The 23,248-nt window shown below is 49.2% G+C and overlaps 1 protein-coding gene across 1 annotated transcript; it reads left to right on the top strand.

Moving 5' to 3' along the window:
* Window positions 1-1,674: 1,674 nt before the first annotated feature.
* Window positions 1,675-22,934, top strand: DLST (dihydrolipoamide S-succinyltransferase). The gene is made up of 15 exons (XM_045013879.1): window positions 1,675-1,826; window positions 8,035-8,068; window positions 9,557-9,605; window positions 10,777-10,832; window positions 11,261-11,335; window positions 11,762-11,817; window positions 12,539-12,650; window positions 13,305-13,460; window positions 13,782-13,867; window positions 14,710-14,807; window positions 16,807-16,937; window positions 17,598-17,671; window positions 18,405-18,488; window positions 20,549-20,716; window positions 21,357-22,934. The coding sequence occupies exons 1-15, from the start codon at window positions 1,758-1,760 to the stop codon at window positions 21,489-21,491; spliced, it is 1,383 nt and encodes a 460-aa protein (XP_044869814.1). The 5' UTR covers window positions 1,675-1,757; the 3' UTR covers window positions 21,492-22,934.
* Window positions 22,935-23,248: the final 314 nt, after the last annotated feature.

Raw genomic sequence — 23,248 nt, 5'->3', positions numbered from 1 at the left:
TCTGTGTATATAATAATGTAAGAGAGGTACACTGCGTTATGTGTTTATATTAGCAAAAACAAGGTTGCAGAAGTGCTCATTGAACTTGGAATTGAAGGTGTGAGGTTTGTGATGGGTCTCAATTGTTGTGGGAGTCTGTTCTATACTCTTGGATTGGCCCCTGGGAACTCCCTGTCTCCTGAACAGATGAGTTTTACCCTTACTTTGTTCAGTTCCATTACCCCCTTATCTCCCATCTTCCTAGCTATAACCTCTTCCTCCTCTCTAAAAATAGAACAGGAGTACTTGTGGCACCTTAGAGACTAACAAATTTATTTCAGCATGAGCTTTCGTGAGCTACAGCTCACTTCTTCGGATGCATAGAATGGAACACACAGGCTGTGGCTACACTTAGCACTTCAAAGCGCTGCCGCGGTAGCGCTGCCGCGGCAGCACTTTGAAGTGCTAAGTGTAGTCAAAGTGCCAGCGCTGGGAGAGAGCTCTCCCAGCGCTGTCCGTACTCCACCTCCCTGTGGGGAATAACGGACAGCGCTGGGAGCCGCGCTCCCAGCGCTGGGGCTTTGACCACACTGGCGCTTTGCAGCGCCGCAATTTGCAGCGCTGGAGAGGGTGTGTTTTCACACCCTGCTGCAGCGCTGCAAATTTGTAAGTGTAGCCAAGCCCACAGACAGGAGATATTTATACATACAGAGAACATGAAAAGGTGTAAGTATGCATACCAACAGGAAGAGTCTAATCAATTGAGATGAGCTATCATCAGCAGGAGAAAAAAAACTTTTGAAGTGATAATTAAGATGACCCATAGAAGGTGGGAGGAGAACTTAACATAGGAAAATAGATTCAATTAGTGTAATGACCCAACCATTCCCAGTCTCTCTTTAGGCCTGAGTTAATTGTGTCTAATTTGCATATTAATTCAAGTTCAGCAGTCTCTCTTTGGAGTCTGTTTTTGGAGAGACTGTTGAACTTGAACACCTCCCCGTTGACTTTGATTATGACCCCAGCCCCCTCTGCTCCACCAACCATGCCAGCCTTGTCCGCTCATCTGTCAGCTTCTCAAACAACTGGCTCATTACATACATGCCACTCTCCCTGAGCTGATCTATCCGGCCCCTGCACTCCCCTCTATCAAACCCTCCTCCCATCCCACTACTGACACCTGCCTTGTGAGAACTTGGCTGGATAGGGATGACTGGGGAGGGTCGGGCACATTAGCCATTCGGTATCCCACACACACCCTGCAAGTGTCACTCCGTTTCCTTAAAAGCAGCAAAGAATCCTGTGGCACCTTATAGACTAACAGACGTATTGGAGCATGAGCTTTCGTGGGTGAATACCCACTTCGTCTGTGTTCTTTGGAGCAGGGATCCTGTCTGTGCAGCACCCAGCACCAGGGAGCCTGGCCTGAGCACGGCTCTGCCCATCACTGCCATGCAACCAAAAACAGGGCGGTCCAGCACCACCTCATGGGACCCCTCAGGGTGGTTCAGTCCCCACACCCCCTCATGTCCCCTCGGGGTGGTTCACGCCGCCCGCCATCCCCTTCTGCTCCCACCCGCTTAGCCCCTCTGGTTCAGTCCTGCTCCCCACTTAGGGCAATTCAGTTTCTCTCCGTCTCCGTAGTTGGTACGATCCGCTAGTGCCCCCCCCTCAGCTGCACCCGCGGTTGGTCCGCCCCGGCCCGCTTCCGGCCTTCGCCGGGCCTGGTTCCGGTGTCCGCCCTCCGGCTCCTCCTGCCCGTTGCCGCTGTCGCCGCGATGCTGCTATTGTCCCGGTCCCGCGGTCTGAGCGGGGCGCTCGGGCGCTCGCTCTGCGCCCTGCGGCAGGTACCGCCCGCGGGGGGGGGCGCCCAGGGGGGAAGGGAGGGGCGGCGGCAGCAGCAGCAGCGCCAAGGGCACCCGGACGCGGTGTCACGCCCCCGTGCTGGGCCGCCCCCTGGAGAAACCCCTGTGCCCGCTCCGCCGCCGGCACCCCGCCCCCCCCCATCGGCCGCTCCCCGTGGGACCCCCACGAGCTTCCTGCCGTGCGCCCTGCCAGCCTCAGGGGAACGTGACCCACAACCCCTCCCCTGCTGGGGCTCCTGCCAGGGTCACTGCGGACAAGCAGCTGGCGGGGGAACAGATCCCGCGTGGGGTCTGTCGGTGGACCGGCCTGGCGTGGGGAGCGGTAGCTGGGGGAAGCCCCAACCCCAGGGCTCGCCAGTCTAAAGCAGGCGTCCTGAATGGCCAGGGGCATCTGAGTGCAGACCCATCAGGGTGGGGCTGGTCCGGAGCATGGCCACAGGCTGCCCCGTTTGGGCTAGCAGGGCCACGTCAACCCCAACCTGACAGGGAGTTGAGAGGGCAAATGCAGGGCAGGCTGACACCATCGCCGTGGCTCATATCGGGGGCAGGTAGCCGTTACAAGCTGTGAGTGCTGGAGGAGCCCTCCTGAGATGGAGTTACAAGGACAGCCTCTTGTTCACAGGGGCAGGCAGTGTCGCTGTCAGGTCATCCTCCATTACATAAATAGAAAGGCACAGCCCATGCAACTAAACATTTTTGTAGCTGTCTGATACCAGGATTTTTTTTATCCCCACTCATATCTTGCTCTCCTAATACATATTTCCTTTGATACACAGGTACCTCTCCTCCTTGTATCAGCTCTCTGTCCAGTTTCTGTGTCTTGTCTTGGTATTGTTACTCTAGAGATGCTAGTAATTTCTACAGCACCTTAGGTGTTCATAAAACTTTACAGGCACACAAGGACTGATCTCTGCTCCAAAAGCAGTGTTGTGGGAAAATTTGTTAAGGTAGGAGAAGTTGGCAAAATATAAATGGAAGTGTGGCAGAAGACAAGGAGTGGCAGTTGGATACCACAGTAATGGATGAGTAGCTAAGGCAGAGAGATGATAGCAAGGACAAGAAGTAGCCAGGAAGTCAGTACATGGGGGATGTGTTTGTGGTGGGATGTTATCAGAGCATTGGGCAAGGAACATAATTTTGTAATTATTCCCTGTAAAGGGAAATCATGTTTTACTAATCTATTAGAGTTCTTTGAAGGGGTCAACAAACATGTGGACAAGGGGGATCCAGTGGACATAGTGTACTTAGATTTCCAGAAAGCCTTTGACAAGGTCCCTCACCAAAAGCTCTTACGTAAATTAACTTGTCATGGGATAAGAGAGAAGATCCTTTCATGGATTGAGAACTGGTTAAAATTCAAGGAACAAAGGGTAGGAATAAATGGTAAATTTTCAGAATGGAGAGGGGTAACTAGTGGTGTTCCCCAAGGGTCATTCCTTGGACCAGTCCTATTCAACTTATTTATAAATGATCTGGAGAAAGGGGGTAAACAGTGAGGTGGCAAAGCTTGCAGACGATACTAAACTGCTCAAGATAGTTAAAACCAAAGCAGACTGTGAAGAACTTCAAAAAGATCTCACAAAACTAAGTGATTGGGCAACAAAATGGCAAATGAAATGTAATGTGGATAAATGTAAAGTAAATGTGGGGAAAAATAACCCCAACTATACATACAATATGATGGGGGCTAATTTAGCTACAACTAATCAGGAAAGAGATCTTGGAGTCATTGTGGATAGTTCTCTGAAGACGTTCACACAGTATGCAGCGACAGTCAAAAAAGCAAACAGGATGTTAGGAATCGTTAAAAAAGGGATAGAGAATAAGACGGAGAATATCTTATTGCCCTTATATAAATCCATGGTACGCACACATCTTGAATACTGCATATAGATGTGGTCTCTTCGTCTCAAAAAAGATATACTGGCATTAGGAAACATTCAGAAAAGGACAACTAAAATGATTAGGGGTTTGGAATGGGTCCCATATGAGGAGAGATTAAAGAGGCTAGGACTTTTCAGTTTGGAAAAGAGGAGACTAAGGGAGGATATGATAGAGGTATATTAAATCATGAGTGGTGTGGAGAAAGTGAATAAGAAAAAGTGATTTACTTGTTCCCATAATATAAGAACTACGGGCAACCAAATTAAATTAATGGGCAGCAGGTTTAAAACAAATAAAAGTTCACACAGTGCACAGTCAACTTGTGGAACTCCTTGCCTGAGAAGGTTGTGAAGGCTAGGACTATAACAGGGTTTAAAAGAGAACTAGATCAATTCATGGAGGTTAAGTCCATTAATGGCTATTAGCCAGGATGGGTAAGGAGTGGTGTCCCTAGCCTCTGTTTGTCAGAGGGTGGAGATGGATGGCAGGAGAGAGATCACTTGATCATTACGTTAGGTTAATTCCCTCTGAGGCACCTGGCATTGGCCACTGTCGGTAGACAAGATACTGGGCTGGATGGACCTTTGGTCTGACCCAGTATAGCCATTCTTATGTTCAGTGTGTTGAATGTAGTGGAGAGGGAAGAAAGCCAGGGAGATCAGGGAGGTGATGGTCATCCAGGCAAGAGAGAATAGGGACATAGACAAAGAGTTTTGACATTGGGAGTAAGGAGGAAGAAGCAGATTTTCAAAATGCGGAGGGAGATGCACCAGGATTTGATGGAAGTCTAATGGGAGAAGAGGAAGACAGGAGCTGTGGGCTTGAGTGACTGGAGGATAGGGGAGTGGTCAGCAGGAATAGAGGAAGGGGGAAGGAAGAGAGGTTTGGGTTTTGACATGAGCAAGAAAGGATGTGCAGAAAGAGAACTTGAAGAGACAAGCAACATTATGGGGTTGGAGAAAAGAGAGATGAGTTGCCAGCATAGGAATCATGGGAACATACAAGTGGTGAGAGAGAGGAAGAAGGGAAGGGCATTGACCACTGCCACTTGGGCACAACAGTGAGGAGAACCACCACTTATGGAGTGGTTGAGCAGGTAGGGCCCCAGAAGCCCACAGAGGAGAGGGTCTTAAGAAAGATAGTGTAGTCTACAGCACTGAAGGCAGAATTCAAGGTGAATGAGACTTTGGATTCATCCAGAAAAAGGCCATAAATAAGTTAGTGAAGAGTTTGGCAATTGCATGGGCAGGGAGTTAGAGAACAGGTCAAGCTGCCAGTTTAGTAACAATATCTTCCATCTGCTCAGCATTACTGTCTGCATCTCATCTTAGCATCTGTCTTTTTCTCTACCTAACTAATGCTATGTGTAATTACTGACTATTGAAACCAGTGAGTAAAGTGGAAGACCTGGATGCATCTCTTGTTTGCAGCAATGGGTTGTGCTGGCCCTGCCTGTTAGTGCAGCAACCTTCTCTGCTGTAAGCAGCTTTTCCACCAGTTCTTATGTGTGGGCTGCAGCCTTTTCCACAGGGCTGATTGCTGCTTCACTGGTCCCTCTCTTCTATGATCTCCCTGTCATGCCACTTCCAAAGCCGTCAAGCCCTTAGATTCAGTTTAATGCAAGTTCCACTTGGGGCCATGAAACTGGCTTTGCCTGGCGTGGTTCTGTTCTCTCAATGCTCTTATCTGAACTGGCTCTTTTTTCCAGGGTAGGAATAAGGAGACTGTAGAGGGAATTTGCAGACACACAGCATGCCAACAGCCATCTTGGGGTTTATGTATTCCATAGAGTGGGGGTTCAAATGTGCTGTGATGGATGGCAGTTCTATAAAGGGTAGGATGCAGGAGGTGGGCCTCTGGTGTCAGATTGATTCCATTATGCTGAATGGTCCTGAGACGTTATGTGGAGTTAGGGAAAGATTAAATAAATTGGTAGCTTGATCTGGGGAAGTATTAGTCAAATTTTTGTTAGTGGTTCACTCTTCCATGTTAAGGCTGGCTCTCTTAAGAGATCCATTGTGCTAAGGTCAGCTTGCTAGAGCTAAAGCTCTTGCTTCCTGTTCAGGCTCCTACTTTCCTGTAAAGGGTGTGCCAGCATTAGTTGTTCGGTCGGACATTAATGCCAAGTGTCCCTGAGAGTAGATGCAGTCCCAGCAGATTTATTCTGGAAATGGGATGTTGCCTGTTAATGACTCCCCTGCCAAACACCCTCTATAGGCTGGGTGTTCTGGAACACCACCCCTGAGGGGTAGAAGCAAGAAAGCCCTAAGGAACACAGTGCAGTGTATACAGACCCTCAACATCTTGAATCAGAATGTCTTCCCATCTGTCTTTACACAGTGCATGGTCAACCTGTAGCACTTGTTGCCAGAGGATGTTGTGAAGGCCAAAACTATAATAGGGATGAAAAAAGAATTTGATAAGTTCATGGAGGATAGGTCCATCAGTGGCTATTAGCCAAGATGGTTAGGAATGCAGCCCCATGTTCTGGTGTCCCTAGCCTCTGACTTCCAGAAGCTGGGACTGAATGATGGGATGGATCACTTGAGGATTGCCTGGTCTGTTCATTCCCTCTGAAGCATCTGGCATTGGCCACTGTCAGAAGACAGGATACTGGGCTAGATGGACCATTGGTCTGATCCAGAATGGCTGTTCCTATGTTCTCCCCTTCACTATAAGGCCCTCTGCCTCTTCTCTTACAGAAGACTTCCGTTCTTTAGGGTAGGGTGGTCCAGCTACACTAAAGCATTTTAGAATTTCCATGGGCATAACAGCAGCTCTTAGAACACACACAGACTCAGCTCCTATAGAAAGTACCATCTGTGGATTTTGTTTTCCACAACCACCCATTGTAGCATGAGCTTCCCAAAGTCTATGCTTGTAGTGAGCTGGATCCTAGCAGCGCAGGGTCTCTGCAGGCATACATAAGAGTCTGGTGCTCCTACAGAATCTGGGACAACACAACCTGTTCCTCTACAAAAATGCTGTTGGGGATGCTAGGATTATCCCTGCCACGAAGTACCCCAAGAGAGGCATCAGTGGACAGAAGGGAGCTCACTTTGCTCAGCATATTAAATATTTATATAAATGTTTAGGGAGCCGTGTAACATGAGGCTGTAAATCCATAAGGGAGTACTCGTGACTAAACTGTGAAAGCCGCAGAGCTCCAGTCACCAAAACTTCAGACTGAGTTTCCTTGTATTACATTCTGTCAGTTTTTCGCTGTATAAAATGTTCCATTTATATTCCATCTTCTACAAAGTGTCAATTCCTGTGGACTCTGATGCATCTGTAACATCTCATCAATCCTGGCAGTTTGTGTTATCGGATCTGTAAGAATTTTAGAAATACGTCTATGTGAGACATAACGCCCAAGAGTCAGTGCCCAGTTATAGCTGATATCATGTGTCTTGCTGAGATTGAAGGCAGATTTCATCTGCAAACTCTCCTCTCCCTCAGAAGTTGAGATTTAACTGAAATAGGATTCTTTCATTTCCTGCCTTGACTAATGAGAAGTGATGCTTTGTCGTGTCCCACCCCAGAACTGGCTACATTTCAGTGGTGGTTGAAGTGATCCTTGTGTATAGTTTGTAGTGCTCCAGGTTGGAAGGTGCTATCTGAATATGAGTTACAATACTTAGTAGGGCAGGGATCTTGTATTTTGCACCTTGAAATTTGTTTTTGTTTTTAAAATAAGGTTGACCTGAGTTAGGAACATTTTTGATGAGTTCCTAGGGATTAAATGGAAGGTTACAAAGTGGGAGATCCTGGCACCAGTGAAAATCATTGGGAGTTTTGCCTTTGACTTCAGTGGGACCAGGATTTCACCCAAAGGTCCCTTAACTAAAAATTTAAAAAAAGGACACCAGTTGGAGCTGTTGAGGCTGTGGGAGCCAACAGTTTGGAGCTGCAATTCTAACTTTGCTACAGGTTGCCTTAATGTGCAATGGCAAATCTGAGGTGCCTGGGGCTTTCTGGAACCTGTTCCTTATTCACTGCCTGTGGGCATCCCTTTTCAAGGACACAACAGCGGGAGATGCAGGTGGAAGCCAAGGAATGTGAGTTTAATGTCTTGCTTCCCGGGCACTTTTCTGTGGAAAAAGATGTCAGAGTATTTGAAAGATTCTCATAGACTAGAGTGTGCTGCAATGCAGTAACATGCTCACATAGTGGGACATGTGAACTGTCTGTCTCCCACCTATTGGTTCAGGTTATAGCACGGAATCCTGGGGAAAACATAGTAACCTCGGGAGCTGCTTCTTCCTGTTGTTTGCAAGTCTGATAGTGTCCCTCTTCTCTCTGACAGGGGAACTGTAATCTGGGGAGACGCTCTCTGTCCGGTGAGTCTTACACTTGAGATTAACAACTTGTATTTTATTTCATTTCATAACTGCATAGACAAAGGGAAGAGAAACTAACCAGAGTTGCTGACAGAAATATATTGGAGCTATCAGAGTCAAATATATCCTCAAAAATCATCATAAAGCCAAACAGTTGGTTAAAAAATTAAATCAGAAGTAAAACAAGTTATGTGTATAAATGATAATCAGTCCATTCAACTAAGTTGAAGATTCCCAAAGGCAACAGAGAGATTGAGTGTAACTCCTAAATACGCTCATTGGAGATAATGGTGCTTGATTTTAGAGTTTACAGTATGTTTTTTTCAGAATCTAATGTGAATGAGTCCCTCAGAGCTCTTCCTGAAGGCCTGAACTGGATCCCAAAGTGCCCTTGCTCTGGACTGCACAGTCCATGTCCACCCTTCCATTTTTCCAGTTCTGCTTTGACCAACAGTTAAAGTTGCTCACTGTCTACAGTCATAAACCCTAAGCTTTTGATCTTTAAAGGGAATATGTATTTTAGCAGGGAATAGAATGTCAGAGTTGCAACTTACCTCCTCAGAATCATTTTCCAGTGAAATGATCTCTTCCTTCTGCACTTGCATAGCTCTGAGGAAATCAGTATGTTCTCAGATTGCTATGCCAAGCCTCCTTAATCTGAGATCAGGCCAGAATCTTAATTACCCGGTATCTCAGGAGAGGCAAAGGTCAGGATTAGAAGTATATGATAAAGGTTGCTTAGTCTCCAACCTGAAACCAGAGAGCATATGAACATGGTGGAGCCTACAAGGCTGAAGAAATGCTGAGAAATTATTCAGGAGGGAACAACCTTCCTCTCCAGTGCTTTTTCAGAAAGCAATTTTCTTTATGGGAGATTCTCCCTGTCTGTGCTTCTCACAGGGCCACAGGCTTTCCTGTGGGTGCCTCTTGGGGATCAAGGGGCTCTTGTCCTATCCTTATTTGGAGCCCCCTGTTTCTAATACCAACATGTATGAAGTTTTAGCAGTGCTCAGGGAAGGTCCTTGCCAGGGGGTATTTGGTTTGGTTTCTCTCTCTAGTTGGCCATTTCCTAAATTCTGTGGCTCTAGGATATCTGCTGGTTTATATCCTGCCCTTCAAAAATGATCCAGCAGAGCTTAGATCCCAGAGCAGGAGTGTTTTTTCTTTTGTTAGAAATCTAAATGAAAACAAAGCTGCTGTTATTCTCTGACAGGCTCTGAGTGGGGCAGCTGATGTAGAGGGGCCTCTGTACAGCCTCCAGCTGCACCCTGTCCCAGCTGTAGCCCCACGTTCAATCAGGATGGGCAGCAGTGGCATGGGGCCTTCTTTAGGCTGTTAACATCTGAATAGATTCCACTGCGCATGCTTGGAAGGGTCTCTTTGAGTTGTTTCTAACCTTATAAACCCTCCCCTTTGTGGTGGGTGTATGGCTGGGTAGCTGCCTGTAGGATAATGAGGTTTTCAGTTGAAGTGGTTTCTACCTTGCAGGTGTATCTCGGAGCCAGGGGCTGGCTTACACCAACAGCAGCAAGCTTGTGTAAGTATCCATGGAAAAGCTAAGGCCTGCTGCAGCATGTCAAGGGGAGGGGCTGCTCTAGCCCTGGTATCTGGTGGTGTGTCTGCTCTAATTGTCATCAACCCCTCCGCACATCGTAGGGGCTCAGAGCTAGTCTCAGGAAATTCGTGCGCTCTGGCTTTTATGGGCCAGGAATTGAGAATGTTACCCAAATATGTGCTGGTTGGATCTGAATATTGGGACATGGAAGGGACAAGAATGAAGAGGTCAATGGTGAGGGGGAGAGGATGATTCATGTATCCACCTGTTCATGTTCTCACTAATACTGTGCCTATCACTGTGATATTTAGTGGTGGCCTCCCAGCAGAGACCTACTGGAAGCACAGCGACACAGATTCTCCTTGAGGAGAAGTGGGATGGTTCTGGAGCAAGTGACGCGAGGGCAAGGCCTGCACTGCTGGGATGGTCGTGGTACTTGTCCCAGACACGGCATGCCTCCCTCCCCTGGGAGCCCACAGCATTACCCACTGGGCCATGTGTGCTGAATTTGTGTGGCCTGCTTTACAAGAATCTCTGGTAGTGCTAGAGCATGTTCACTCTTGCTTCCCAAGTGTATTAGCTCTTGCTGAGAATGATACTTCTGCAGCATCTCTTTAGAGCACTTGGGATGCTTGGCTCCCCTGGAAGTGGGGTGTCAGAAGTATCTGACTGGCTTTCTGTGATAGTGTCAGTCTTGAAGCACCCCTTGTAGTGCTGATGCTCCTAAATTAGAGACAAACAAATCACTATTGCACTAGCCAAGGGTATGAGATTGGACTTTGGGTCAGTCTTTGGCAGGATCTGAAGCCCCAAGACTTCTATCTGCTGATTTTTTAACACAGCCATTACTGGGGTACATGCTTGGAATCAAATTCTGTACATGCCTGTTGTCTCTGGACTTCTTGGCTCCCCAAAGGTAGCAGGCTGCTGAGTTTCCTTTGGGTGCCTAGTAGGGTTACTACAGCATAAACCAATATGTAAATGTCCCTTGGAGCAACTGTGTATGCATCATCAGGGCAGCTGAGTGGCCTTCGGATCAATTGGAGCAAGCCAGTGTAAACGCTGCACCTCGCTCAGCTGTCCTTGGGAGGCCTGGGCTGACCACACCATAGGCTTTTTCATTCTGTGTTCATCTCTCTCTCTGTTTTTCCAGGATAAACACCTCCAGTGTCTTCTCCGTCCGTTACTTCAGAATCACAGCAGTGTGCAGTAAGTAGCTAAGACCCAGGAACCAGTGGGGCTAATTGGTCTGCTCCCCTCTGACTGGAGTGCACGTGGCCCTGAGCCACAACTGAGTCCACCTTTCCACTCTTGTTCTATGCCTGCTTCACTCTAGCCTCCACTGGTGAGTGGTGGGGGTTGGGTTTGTGCTTTCGACCCTATTGTAGTGTGTGGCTTTCTTGTGTTGGGTGTTTCCGGTACTGTGTGACTTCCTGTCCATGGGAGAAGCTCTTTTCTGTGTGATTTGCTGTCAAAAAGTGTGGTGTTGCCCATCTTCCTCACTTCATCTGACAATTACTGGGCTGCCCCTTTCCAGGCAATTCTCAGTGGCCAAAATGGAGAGGTGATTGAATGTGTGCACTGAGCTCTGAATATGTGTGCCAGGCTCTCTCTCTCTCTTTCTCCCCCTCCCACAGGGAACGACGTGATTACAATTAACACACCGGCATTTGCAGAATCAGTCACAGAGGGAGATGTCAGGTGGGAGAAAGGTAAGAAGTTACCCCCTTCCCATTGACTTTTCACTGCTGTTGCATTTTTTCTGTGCTTCCATGGGGCAGCCCTGGGCACAGTTTGTAGCTGGTTGGCTGAAGTGCTGCTTCTTAACGCCTTTCAGCCTGGGAAGGATGAGGCAGCAGTGTGATAACTACACTTTCCATTGGGGCAAAGACCTCTTGGCACTATCCCTGCCTGTCTAAGGGCCATTCTGTCCATGGTGTAAAAGGATGAGACTGGAGAGAGATACCTGAACTAGGATCAGGAAGACCCTGAATGTGCAGTAGATCTCTTCAGCTTCACACAAGAGAGGTTGTGCAAGTCTAGTGTGAAAATTCTGGATTACTGGGAGACTGTGCTGTGGGTTGGAAGGGGAGACCAGAGCACAGCTTTCTGCTTACAGTGGTTCTTATGTTGTTCAGCTGTTGGAGACACAGTGGCAGAGGACGAAGTGGTGTGTGAGATTGAAACAGACAAGGTAGGAGTGTTCTGTACTGGTCCCCTTCTGATCCCTTTCCCAGGTCTGTGTTCCACAAGACTGCAGGCCCTGCCTGTGCCCCTGCTCCTTTCACAGTTTAAAACCTTCAGTTCTTTAGTATAAATGCTGACTGTATCTTAAATTAGTGAAATCCTTGCTAGTTTCTCTTCTCTCCGTGCGGGGGGGGCTGATACATCCCATCAGGGACTCCAGTCTGCATAGCAGGACTCAGGAAAACTGCTTCTATTTAAATACAGGAGAAATCAGAGACTGTGTAGGGTAAGTTCCGATCTTAGAAAAATGGCTAGTTTAAGTGTGTCACTTCGGGTCTTAAATTACCCAGAATAATTTTTTAAATAATTTTCGTCAAACTGTTTTATTTTAAAGTGTTTGCTTGCCCCTGAATCCATGGGAGCTGTGTTTCCTGTGTCATTGCCAGGCATGCAGCTTGCTGTACCCTCTCTAATGAGGCAGGTGAATCAGGCTTTTATGCTGCTGGCTTCTTTTAAAGGCTCAAAATCGCAGTGTTATTTTTTTTTTTTTAAAGGTGTGATGGTGCCTGTGCAAAAGGGGCAATACAAAGCTCTGGTTCCCCTCCTGGTGTGAAATCTGGGACACAGGACATCTCCCTTCATGCCCCCTGTTAGAGGCGAGGGTCTCCTACTTGGATATCTGTTCACTTTCAATGGTCGGGGGGATTTCACTCCTCTCCTTTTTGCAGACATCAATGCAGGTTCCATCCCCGGCAGCTGGCGTGATTGAAGCCCTTCTAGTACCTGATGGGGGGAAAGTGGAAGGAGGGACCCCTCTGTTCAAACTCAGGAAAAGTGGAGGTAAGTCAGGAACATGTATTTAGTCCAGGGGTAGAGTGTGAGAATGTGCAGTGACACTTTGAGATGCAAGTTGCATTGTGAAGGGGATAGGATAGTATCATGGTCATTCTCTGAAGTGATGTCCCCTCCTGGGTTCTCCAGTGGGAGAGAGTGGAAATGGAGACGGTCCTGTGTTGTACGTGCATAGGCTGGAGATTAGTAGACTCTAGGTGGAAAGGAGAATAAATGGAGAGAGAATATATTTATACGGTAAGGATCAGTCTCCTGCAGATGCATAAGTAGTTACTGTCTCCCCTGTCTTTTAATACAAAACTAAGAACACTCAGTTAGGTTAAAAGAAGCAAATTTAAATAGGATGGAAACATAATTAGCTTGTGGAACTCTCTGCCCTGTGGTACAAGGAACCTGTGAGCATTACTGTACCATAAATATTTGAGGCCTCAGCTTCAGCCTAGGATCCACTTAGTTGTTCGTGAGCTGAAAGGAGCATCTTCTAGGTTTTTATAACACTGAAATGCACTCCGAGAATCCGGAAAGGTGAATGTTGATAACTGGCCAGACGCAGGCCAGTGAGGGCAAGTGAGAGCCTGGACATGGCTGTCTCACGTTCCAGACTGCCACTGCACTTACAATTATTATTCATTTGTCTTTCAGCTGCTCCCGCCAAGGCCAAACCAACAGTGGCCCCTCCTGCAGCAGCCCCTGCACCTGAGCCTGTGGCTGCTGCCGTTGCTCCCCCTGCAGAGCCAATCCCCACTACGATGCCTCCAGTGCCCCCTGTGTCAACACAGCCCATCGATACCAAACCTGGTGAGGCTGCAGCCTTGTTCAGTCCTCTTTTTGCAAACCTTGCCTTTCAGTGGGAGAGGAAATAAAGTTAAGGGCAGCAAAGCAATCTTGAAGTTTGAGATGGAAGCTTCTCTGCTTTGCTGCCCTGTACACACCAGGCCTGAGATCTCCAGTTAGCCTGGAGCCTGCTCTCCCCATAATCACAAGCCATGGTTCACTCCTTACATATCCTGTTGATTGAAGACGGGGCTTGGAGGGGCCTATAATCAAGCTGTTATTGGCAGGGGTCTGGCTAGCCCTTTTTTAAGATCCCATATTGACCTATGTATTCTCTGCTCTCAGTGTCTGCGGTGAAGCCGACTGCAGCTCCAGTGGCAGCTCCTGCTGTGGAGCCAGGGGCCAGCAAAGGTGCCAGATCAGAACATAGGGTAAGGTTCAGGGGACCAGGGCTTCTCCAAGTGCCTTCATTGCTGGGTAACAGAGGCGAGGACCTTTCTCTGGAGTAAACCTTGAGGAGCCTGTCTAAACTGTCTGGGTATGATCGTGCCCAGATGCATTGGGAGGAGAGTGTTCACACACACACATCAATTAGGGGCTGTAGTGGCTGGGTAAATGCTCTGGCCCAGGTGCTCCGTAGGGGCTAGGCAGTTTTGAGGATGAGGTTAAGGAAGGGCCTTCTCTCAACTACCTTGGGGGCAAGGGCTTCTAGACAGGAAAAGGGAGTCTCAAGCTATGATGTGTCGCTACTAGGTAATGGCTGGTTTTGTGCTGCCCAAGTGTCCTCAGCAGAGCTCAGGCAATGCTGCTGCTGCCAGGGCCGAAGGTGTGAAACCTCAAGGGAATGTGGCCGAGCTGCTCACACAATAATGTCTCAGGAACACTGGTCTGTGGCTTTCTCTGCAGGCTGCTCTTCTCACGCTAGCCCACCCACCAGCTCTGCCCCAAGAACTTTCCCTTCAGCAGAGCTTCAGGGGGGTGCAGATCTGGGCCACATTCTGCCTTTGTCATGATTCAGTTCTGTTTTTCAATCAAACCATTTCCTGAGCTGGGAAGCCTCTTTAGTGAGCTTGTGGCAGCTCTCTGGGCCCACTGCGCTGCAGGTAATGGGTCCACCTCACCCTGCTCAGAGTGATCAAGTAAACAGCTCAGCCCAAGGCACAGGCTGCTAATCATCAGGAGGGAAGACTTGAGGCCCTGTGGTTTTCCTCTGCCCATCTCCCCTTTCTATTAACCCCATGGCTGCTCTTGCTCACTGTCTCTTCAATTTCAGGTGAAAATGAACAGGATGCGTCAGCGCATTGCTCAGCGCCTGAAAGAGGCTCAAAATACATGTGCTATGCTGACCACCTTCAATGAGATTGATATGAGGTGAGGACCATGCTCTCCCCTCTGCCCTAGCAAGGTGGGGCCTCTCCCTCATTGCACCCAAACCAGCAGCAAGGGTCACGCTTTTTGGGCAGGCTGGGGCAATGTTACTTTGGGGTTCCTGTGGTCAGGTTTCTCATTGCACTCCTCTGGGCAGCTTCCTCCAGACCATCCTGATGTCCCAGGATGAGGTATGTAGTTCACTCAAGGTCCTTGGGACTCCATGCGGTCTCTGCTTCTCAGAAGTAACAAGAGCAACTTGGCTCCTCTTCTGTGAAGCTCTTGGATGAGGACTGGGTAGTGCTGAGCTGGAAAAGCTGGAGCAGCCTGTGTTCTGGCTACCGGCGATATGAAGACAGTCTCCTGCTTCCTCTTAACCCTTAAGGTGACTGCTGGGGAGACTGGAATGTGAGTTGCTTCAGGACAGGTAAGGTCCAAGTAGCTCACCTTACAGATGTGGGCATCCCCCCAGCTGTGCCCTGCACAGTGAGCAGACTTGGCAGTCATGTAGAGCAGCTTTCCAAGATGGTCAGCGTCCCTTTCCTGTCTCTTTCGGTCGGTGGGGTTCTCTTGACTCATGCCGAGTGCTTGTGGGTCGACCACACTAATGGGTTTGGAGGGTGGGCATCTTAGATTTCAGTGCATTAAGGGAAATTGTGCCCAAATTGAATTGCCCTGTGAAATCCTACTCTGCTTCTTAAGACAAAACATGTAAATATTTGGGGCTTAGAACGATAAGGTTGGCAAAATAGTCTTGATTGGAGGGGAAGTGCTGCAGCTTTATCTGCTCTCGGAGGCTAATCGAGGTGTCGCTTTACGCTAGCCTCAGGCTCTTGTTGCAGCCAGTAATCTGGTTTGGATTGATTGCCCTTCTAGCTGTATGCCCTGCTGCCGACTCGCAAGGGCCTACACTGAGGCCTCCTGCTCCCCACTGGGGCCCAGCGTCTGAAAGGAGGAAGCCATAATGAGCCGGTTTCTCAGCAAACCTCCTCCTCGCTTCTGCAGCCCTTGTGTCTTGGGAGGCGCTAATGACTTTGGGCAGTAATCCTAGCCCTAAACAAGGTTAGGTGCAGGAAAACAAACATTCTAATCCCATTGAGCCCCCACCCCCACCTCCTGCTAAAACTGCCTCTTCAAAGACGCATGGTCTGTGGAGGGGGCAGGGCAGGAGGTACAATTCCAAAGTAGCTGGTCTTAGCCCAGCATGGGCAGAGCTGAGGCTATGCTGCTCAGTGCAGTTTGTGTAACTGGTCTCTATTCCAGTCAATGGGAGTGAGGGGACTAGCTATTTCCAGGATGGGCAGAGCAGACACTGTGCTTGGTGCTCAGGCCATCTCTGTGGCATTTTGGGAAGGCCTCTCGCCGTGGGGATCAAAATATCACGTGCATCCAGCCTGTTGGCACCAAGCAAGAGTGCCAGGTCTTGGAGCAGCAACATGTGGCTAGGGCCCCAGAAACCAGCACTGAAGCTCCTTTTGTCCTGCTTCACTGCTGAGTCTTCTCTGTCCCTTCACCCTTGGCACTCCTTGCTGCCTGGTCTCCCATCCCCACAGTGATTGCAGGGCAGCCCCTGGAGAAAGAGCACATAGTTCACCTGTACCCAGTGCCCAAAGCACCAGACACTGGATAGTGGTTGTGACACCGGAGATTCGGCCTCTGTAACACCAGCCCTGGAGCTCTGACAGATCTGGGGCACAGCACATTCCTGCCAGGCAGTGCATCCTTGGAACTGGAGCAGAGCTACGCTGCTTCATCTGGTTTTGTTGGATTTGTGGCTCTGGAGGGATTCCTAAACCAGTTTCTCTGACAGCAATCTTGAAACAAGCTAAAAGTTGCCCAGTCTGTTACTTGGGGCAGAATTTTTCAGCAGCTTTGGGATAGAACATTTGTTGTTGCAGGTTTGTTGACACAGGAGATCTGTCAGTTATGGAAGAAGTGAGTAATCTCTTTTCCCCTTCACCCCTCATTCCTGGTGGTAATGGTTGTCTGTTGGTTTTTGCAGTAACATCCAGGAGATGAGAGCCCGGCACAGAGACTCCTTCCAGAAGAAGCACAACCTGAAACTGGGCTTTATGTCAGCCTTTGTGAAAGCTGCAGCCTTTGCCTTGCAGGAGCAGCCCATGGTGAATGCGGGTGAGTGTGCCAGCCTGTGTGGAGACAAGGGGCTTCCTGAAGCATGTGGCTAAGCCTACAGGGAGCTAAAGGCTCCAGAGAGCCACATCCCCACATGTGAGAGGTGGGGAAGAGGGAGAGGCTGTGACTCCTGTGGGCTGTAACTAGCCTACCTGATTTCACTTATGCAGGTAGGAGCCAGCATGCTGGGAAGGGCCCTTCACAGTGACCCCAGCAGGAGCTTTCAAGACTCTGACAGGGTGGGTGCCGTGTATATTAAGGTGCATCCCAACCCAGGGCTGCTCATTAGTAGAGGACATATCCTACTATATTTCACTAGAATGGCTATTGTCTGGGGCGGGCAGGCCCTTAAGAGGTGTCTCCTGGGAGATCAGTTGTACCTATGAAGGGAGAGGAACACATGGGGGAGGTATGGATGTCCCAGGGGAGTGAGCTGATCCTGGCCAGCTCCCCGTCTCTCCAGCCATCTTTACCTCTGTGCTGATGCTTCCCCGAAGAGGCAGTGGGGCTTAACCCTCCCCTGGCACGACATTTAAAAGCATAGAAGTTAGAGATGAGCTAGTTGTTGTTGGTCAGTGACTACTTCTGGCCCTTCGTGACTGCAGAGCCCTGGCTCTTGGGCTTTCTCTGTGTAACTGTCTGTTTTCCTCTCTCTCCTAGTGATTGATGACACAACCAAAGAGATGGTGTACAGGGACTATGTGGATATCAGTGTTGCAGTGGCAACTCCCAGGGTATGCCCTGCAGGCTCTTTACCTGGCCCAGACTGCAGCCCAGGTTCTGCAGGGGTGATAAAGTTAGCTGAGCAAATTGAGCCATGGCACTCTAGGGTGGTAAAAGCTACTCGTGAAACTCCGATGCCCAACACTGTCTGGTCCTGCAGCGAGAGAGCTGCTAGCCACTGGCCCAGCTGGCAGGGGACATGGCCACCACAGCTCTTATGGGTTATTGGGAAAGTCCAAGTTGGTGAGACCCCCCTGTCTTGGCCTCACTGATATGGGCACACCAGGAAGTGGGGGAAGTGGTGTGTCCTGGCTTCATGTTTAGAGACCAACCTTCAGCCCACAGAGCAGTGCAGATAGCTGCCTGCCCTGCTGTACTGAACCGCTGTCTCTGTAAACCCTGGACAACACCCAGGTGGACACTGCCACTTCAGACCTTGTTGGCCCTGAGCAGGGGTGCTGCATGCATCCAAGGAGGGAGGAGAGGAGTCGCTCCCCAGGTCGGATGGTGGATCTGCTGTTTCTAGTTTGGGAGGCAGAATGTTGCCTGACGTTGAAGTTCTGGATTTATGAGGGGAGGGAGAGTAAATGATGTGCTCTGCTCTTCATGCTCCCATCTCTCCTGTTCAGAAGGGCAGGTGGTTGAGTGTACTCCAGTGGTAACTTCCTTTGCCTGAGACCAGATTCCCCATGCACCTGTTTGCTGCTACATTTGACTCTGACTGGGCTCTTTGCTCCCTCACAGGGTCTCGTGGTCCCTGTCATCAGGAATGTAGAAACTATGAACTTTGCTGACATTGAGCGAACCATCAGCGAGCTAGGGGAGAAGGTAACAGGAGATGGGACTGTCGGGGGGGTGCTGGCCATGGCTTTCTGAGAGGGGCGCAGAAGGGAAGGAACGAGCAGCCAGCTCAATCCGTGGTAGAAGCAGCATTGATTTCTAGCAGAGACTGCTGGCCGTGCACAAGTGGGTTCACTCTGTGTGAGGGTTTACCTTTGGTCCCTCTAACTTGCTGCTTGTCTTTAGGCATCTTCTGTGCATTGTACTAGCTGCCAGCCCTACCTGTGACCTCTTCTCGTGGGACAGATCCCTCTAAGGCTTTCCCTTTTAACTGAGACTCCTAAGCAGGCTTGGGCTCCTGCTGCCCCCCTGCTCCCATTACTTCTCCTTAAGACCAAGGCTTGTTTACCTCTTCGGAGGTAGGTAATACTATCACACATCAAATGGTGGAACTCAGTGAAAGTAAGGGATAAACCTTGTAAGTGCTCCTACTAGAGGAAGACGACAATAACCTGCTCCTAACTTTAGTGACTGTCAGTCCCTTGTGGTCTGTCAGTCGCGCCAAGGCTCTGATTCAGCTGATGTAGCTGAGACATGGAACTGTTCAAACCATGGGACCATATCGAAAGTTCCAGTACAGCTCAGTGCCTCCTCTGTACACTAGCATGCTACCACTGACTTATGAACTTGTCATTGCCTCTCAATCTCACCTCCTCTCCACCCGTGTGACTGTCTATCTTGGCTGAGGTGGTGTCAGCATCTCGCTAAACCCGAACATTAAAGGGACAGAGCCCATATTTTTAAAGTAACCCCATCTAAACATCTACACTAGCAAATCTGAATTGGCAAGTGAAGTTCTTTCCATCACCTGTTGCTTGTGAGGAGTTTTCAGTAGAGGCCACTGTGACGGTGCTGCCCGTGGGAACCAGCTGAGGTCACTCAATTAGGGTGAACTGCAAACAGAACGGGGCAGACAAACCCCAAAAGCTGGTGGATATTCCAATACTTAGATTTACCAAGCCAGCACAGAACAGCTTCTATAGTACCTCACTGGTTACTCAGAAGTCCAAACAACGCAGTTCCCTTAAAGTACCCAGCCTCAGGCCTCTGTCCAGACACACACATCAAATATGATGATGATTACTGAAAATCTTATCTCATCATATAAAAGAAAGGTTCTTCCAACCCCAAAGGATTGGCCACACACCCAGGTCCAATTATAACGTAGATCATACCCAAAATACACGCTATAGTCAATTCTTGTTAACTAAACTAAAATGTATTAAAAAAAAGAAGAGAGTGAGTGTTGGTTAAAAAATCAATATACATACAGACTTGAATTCAGTTCTTGAGGCTCAGATACATAGCAGAGATGAGCTTGTAGTTGCCAAATGTCCTTTTAGAAATAGTCCATAGGTTATAGTCCAATGTCCATATTCAGGGTGACTCCAGTCAGTGACTGGGGATCTCAATCCTTATGGCTTAAGGTTTCCCCCTCTTGAAATCCAAAGCAGATCTGAGATGAAGAAGGATCGTGTCCCAGGGTTCTTATACATTTCCAGCACCTTTTGGCCTGAGAAAACAATAGACTTAACTCTCCTTCTCCCAAACATCTTGGCAATTAGTACAGGGTAATTTATCCATTAAACAGTTCAGATACAGGTTATCACAACCTTCAAAGAGACATATAAACAATAATACTATTTCACTCAAGTATCTTCCTAAATATTAATATTCCTTTTTTTGATCTTTGAATCAAAGCTATAGTAATAGATAAGACTTGTTTGCTTACATCACAAGACCTGAGCAAACATCTACCCTTCTATCTCTAACACTGCAGGCTGCATTTCAAAGCTCTCTTCATTTACATATCTTCCTAACCAACCTTTAAAGTTCAGCCATGGGTCAGGTCAGTCTGTGAGGTAATTAACTCTTCTGGTCCTGTTGCCTTTCAATGAGATATATTAAACTCATAAGGTCACAGCCACACCCTACGAATGCAGTGAGTGAGGAGCAAGAACCTCCAATCTCTGTCTCTTTGCTCCTGTTTGGTGTTCTGGGTGCCTTCAGTCTGAGCTCTTTCTAAAATCCTGTTCTTCTTGTTTCAGGCCCGAAAGAATGAGCTGGCCATTGAGGACATGGATGGGGGCACCTTCACAATCAGCAATGGAGGGGTCTTTGGGTCCCTCTTTGGGACACCCATCATCAACCCTCCCCAGTCTGCCATACTGGGCATGCATGGCATCTTTGACAGGCCTGTTGCCGTTGGAGGCAAAGTAGGTGCAGCTGCATGGAAGGCTCCAAAGGGCTATATTCAGTGTAATTAAATGGGCAGAGATGAGGGGTTCAGCAGCAGAGGGGACCCTGGTCGTAGCTGCACCAGATGGGGTGGAGGAAGCCCTCCTAGAAGGCTTTCCTGTTGCCAAGTTACTTACTTGGAAGGACACAGTGGGACCTGTAAAGGGTTCTAATGTTGGTGATGGTGCCAGTCTGTGGTGTTGGGGACCAGACAGGCCCTCACCCCTCCACGCTGGGGCAGTGGGTAGCAATGAAGAATGCAGTGGCTGGCAAAGGGATTTCCTGGATCCTCTTAATGCTGTTGAGAGAGGGTGCCTTCAGTCTGCATGCTAGACATCAGCTCCCCTCCTGAACGGCATGCCCTGGTACCTGGCACAACCCCACCCAGAGCTTGTGCTTAGTTAGTGCATGACAGAAGGAAGGGCGGAGCTGAGCCCTGTCAGCCTGCTGTTGTCTCTTCTCTCCTGGAGAAGCATATACCTTGCTGAGCAGGTGATCATGCTACACCCTCTCCCTATCACAGAGGGCAGGAACAGCTGGGTCTTTCTTAAGTGGGATGGAAGCCAGTACAGGAGAGGCAGGGCTGAGCTCACATGCTCAATTTCTTCTCCTCCTCAGGTCGAGGTGCGGCCCATGATGTATGTGGCGCTGACGTACGATCACCGGCTGATTGATGGCAGAGAGGCAGTGACTTTCCTGCGCAAGATCAAGGCCGTGGTGGAGGATCCCCGTGTGATGCTGCTGGACCTCTAGAGCACAGCCTCAACACCATACAACCCAACCAGGGCAGGGACGCAGCACCAGCAGGGGCAATATAGGGCATTCAGGAACCAGCGGGAGTTCATTCCAGTCTCCTCCCCTCCCCTGTGTCAGGAGAGGTCTTGGAGGGAACTCTGGGGTTAGCTCCTACCTCCTTCCCTGCGCGCGCTCTCTCTCTCTCTCTCTAGAGAGAGAGAGAGAGAGAGAGAGAGAGAGAGATGGTTCAGTTTCTCCCTTGGGCTGTTATCCACTGGGCAAACTACCAAATGGCATGGGCTCTCCAGAACCACCTATGTAGCCTCTTTCTCGCCTTCCCCTCATTCCCAAGGCACTTGCACGCGCCTCACCTCCAGCAAAAGCTGCCTGCTACTGCGCTAGGGTGCCCTTCCCCAGCGGCTCCTGTGCCAGTTCAAGTCTACTTCCAGCACTGGGAGGGAGGGAAAGGCTCTTGTGTGTCGCTACCATTTGAAAACACCCCATTCTCATCCACCCCGCAAAGCCAGCCTGGGATCCCCGGGGTGACTTTGTAGCAGTGTTTGATGGCACTCCTGCACTCCCCCCTGTTCTGGTGATTGCAGAGGCATGGACACTGGAAGGGCTGTCTGTCTCCCCTGCTATCTCCTGTGCCTCAAACTAGCAGCTGAGGTGCATCCATTAGAATTCATTCCTTCCCTTTCCAGACAGGAAGGCAAAAATAGCCACTCCCACCCTCTTTTGTGTTGAGGTTTGGTTAATTTTCTCTGGCCTGGTCTACATGGTGTGAATGTCTGGCAGGGCAGGGTCAGCTCCATTCCCTGCTGGGCCTTAGGGGGCCACCCCTGGGCTTAGGCCACTACCTGCCAGCAGTTAGGATAAGAAACAACCACCACCCCCCCCCCCGCAGCTGCCCTTGAATTACAGCCCAGTGTTGATGGGTGAAACCATCAGCTTCCTGTCTGCAATGGCTTGGCCTGCCCCCTGCTGTGTGACAGCTGGGCAAAGGGCCTCTGCATCCTAGCCCCAGGCTACTGGTGTGTGGGGGCATATCCTTAGTACATAGCGTGCACGTGTAGCGGTGAGCGAGGGGCACTTGGAGTCCCTGCCAGGTCTATTCTCACCCTCTACACAACTTTGTAATTAAAGTATTTAACGCAATGAGTTTTAAAGACATAAACCAGGGAAATGATCTAATGGTGGGGTGTATCGGGGTGGGAAAGGGGAGCAGGAGTGTGTACGTGCTGGTGCTGGGTTTTGAATGTGTGTCCCTGACTTGATGCAAGAAACTAGCTGGAAGCACCATGAGAAGAGTAGTCCCCACAGAGAGGAATCTCGTGCTGCACCAGGGCATTTGCCACCAGCGTGATGATGGAAGTTGAGGCAAGATTTTTCTGACTGCATTCTCTGCACCAGGTCCCTCTCATGGCCTTTTTTTTCAAGGGAATAAATTCATTAACTCTGCAAGCCTGTTTTTGTCTGAGGGCTTAGATAGCTGTTGGGGAGGGGCATATAGCCTGGAGTGACCTCCTCAGCTGGCTCCCTCACTTATCATGTAGGAGGGCTTCTCTGATCACCAGGTCAGGTGTGCAGCTATATTTGCCTGTCTGTAGCAGCATCAACTCTTGTTTCTCATCATTCTATGGCTGTTAGCTTGACTATCTTTGCAGCTGTGGCGGGTTCAGAGCTGTGCCTGTTTCTGCTATGGGAATGAGAAACACAGGTGGTAATTTGGTTCCATGATTGTCTGTTAGGTGTCCAAGACTCCTGTTTAGTCA

This window comes from Mauremys mutica, chromosome 4 (genome assembly GCF_020497125.1).
Source record: "Mauremys mutica isolate MM-2020 ecotype Southern chromosome 4, ASM2049712v1, whole genome shotgun sequence".
Lineage (NCBI taxonomy): Eukaryota > Metazoa > Chordata > Testudines > Geoemydidae > Mauremys > Mauremys mutica.
The sequence above is the reverse complement of the archived record's forward strand: the minus strand, read 5'-3'. Positions and strand labels throughout refer to the sequence as shown.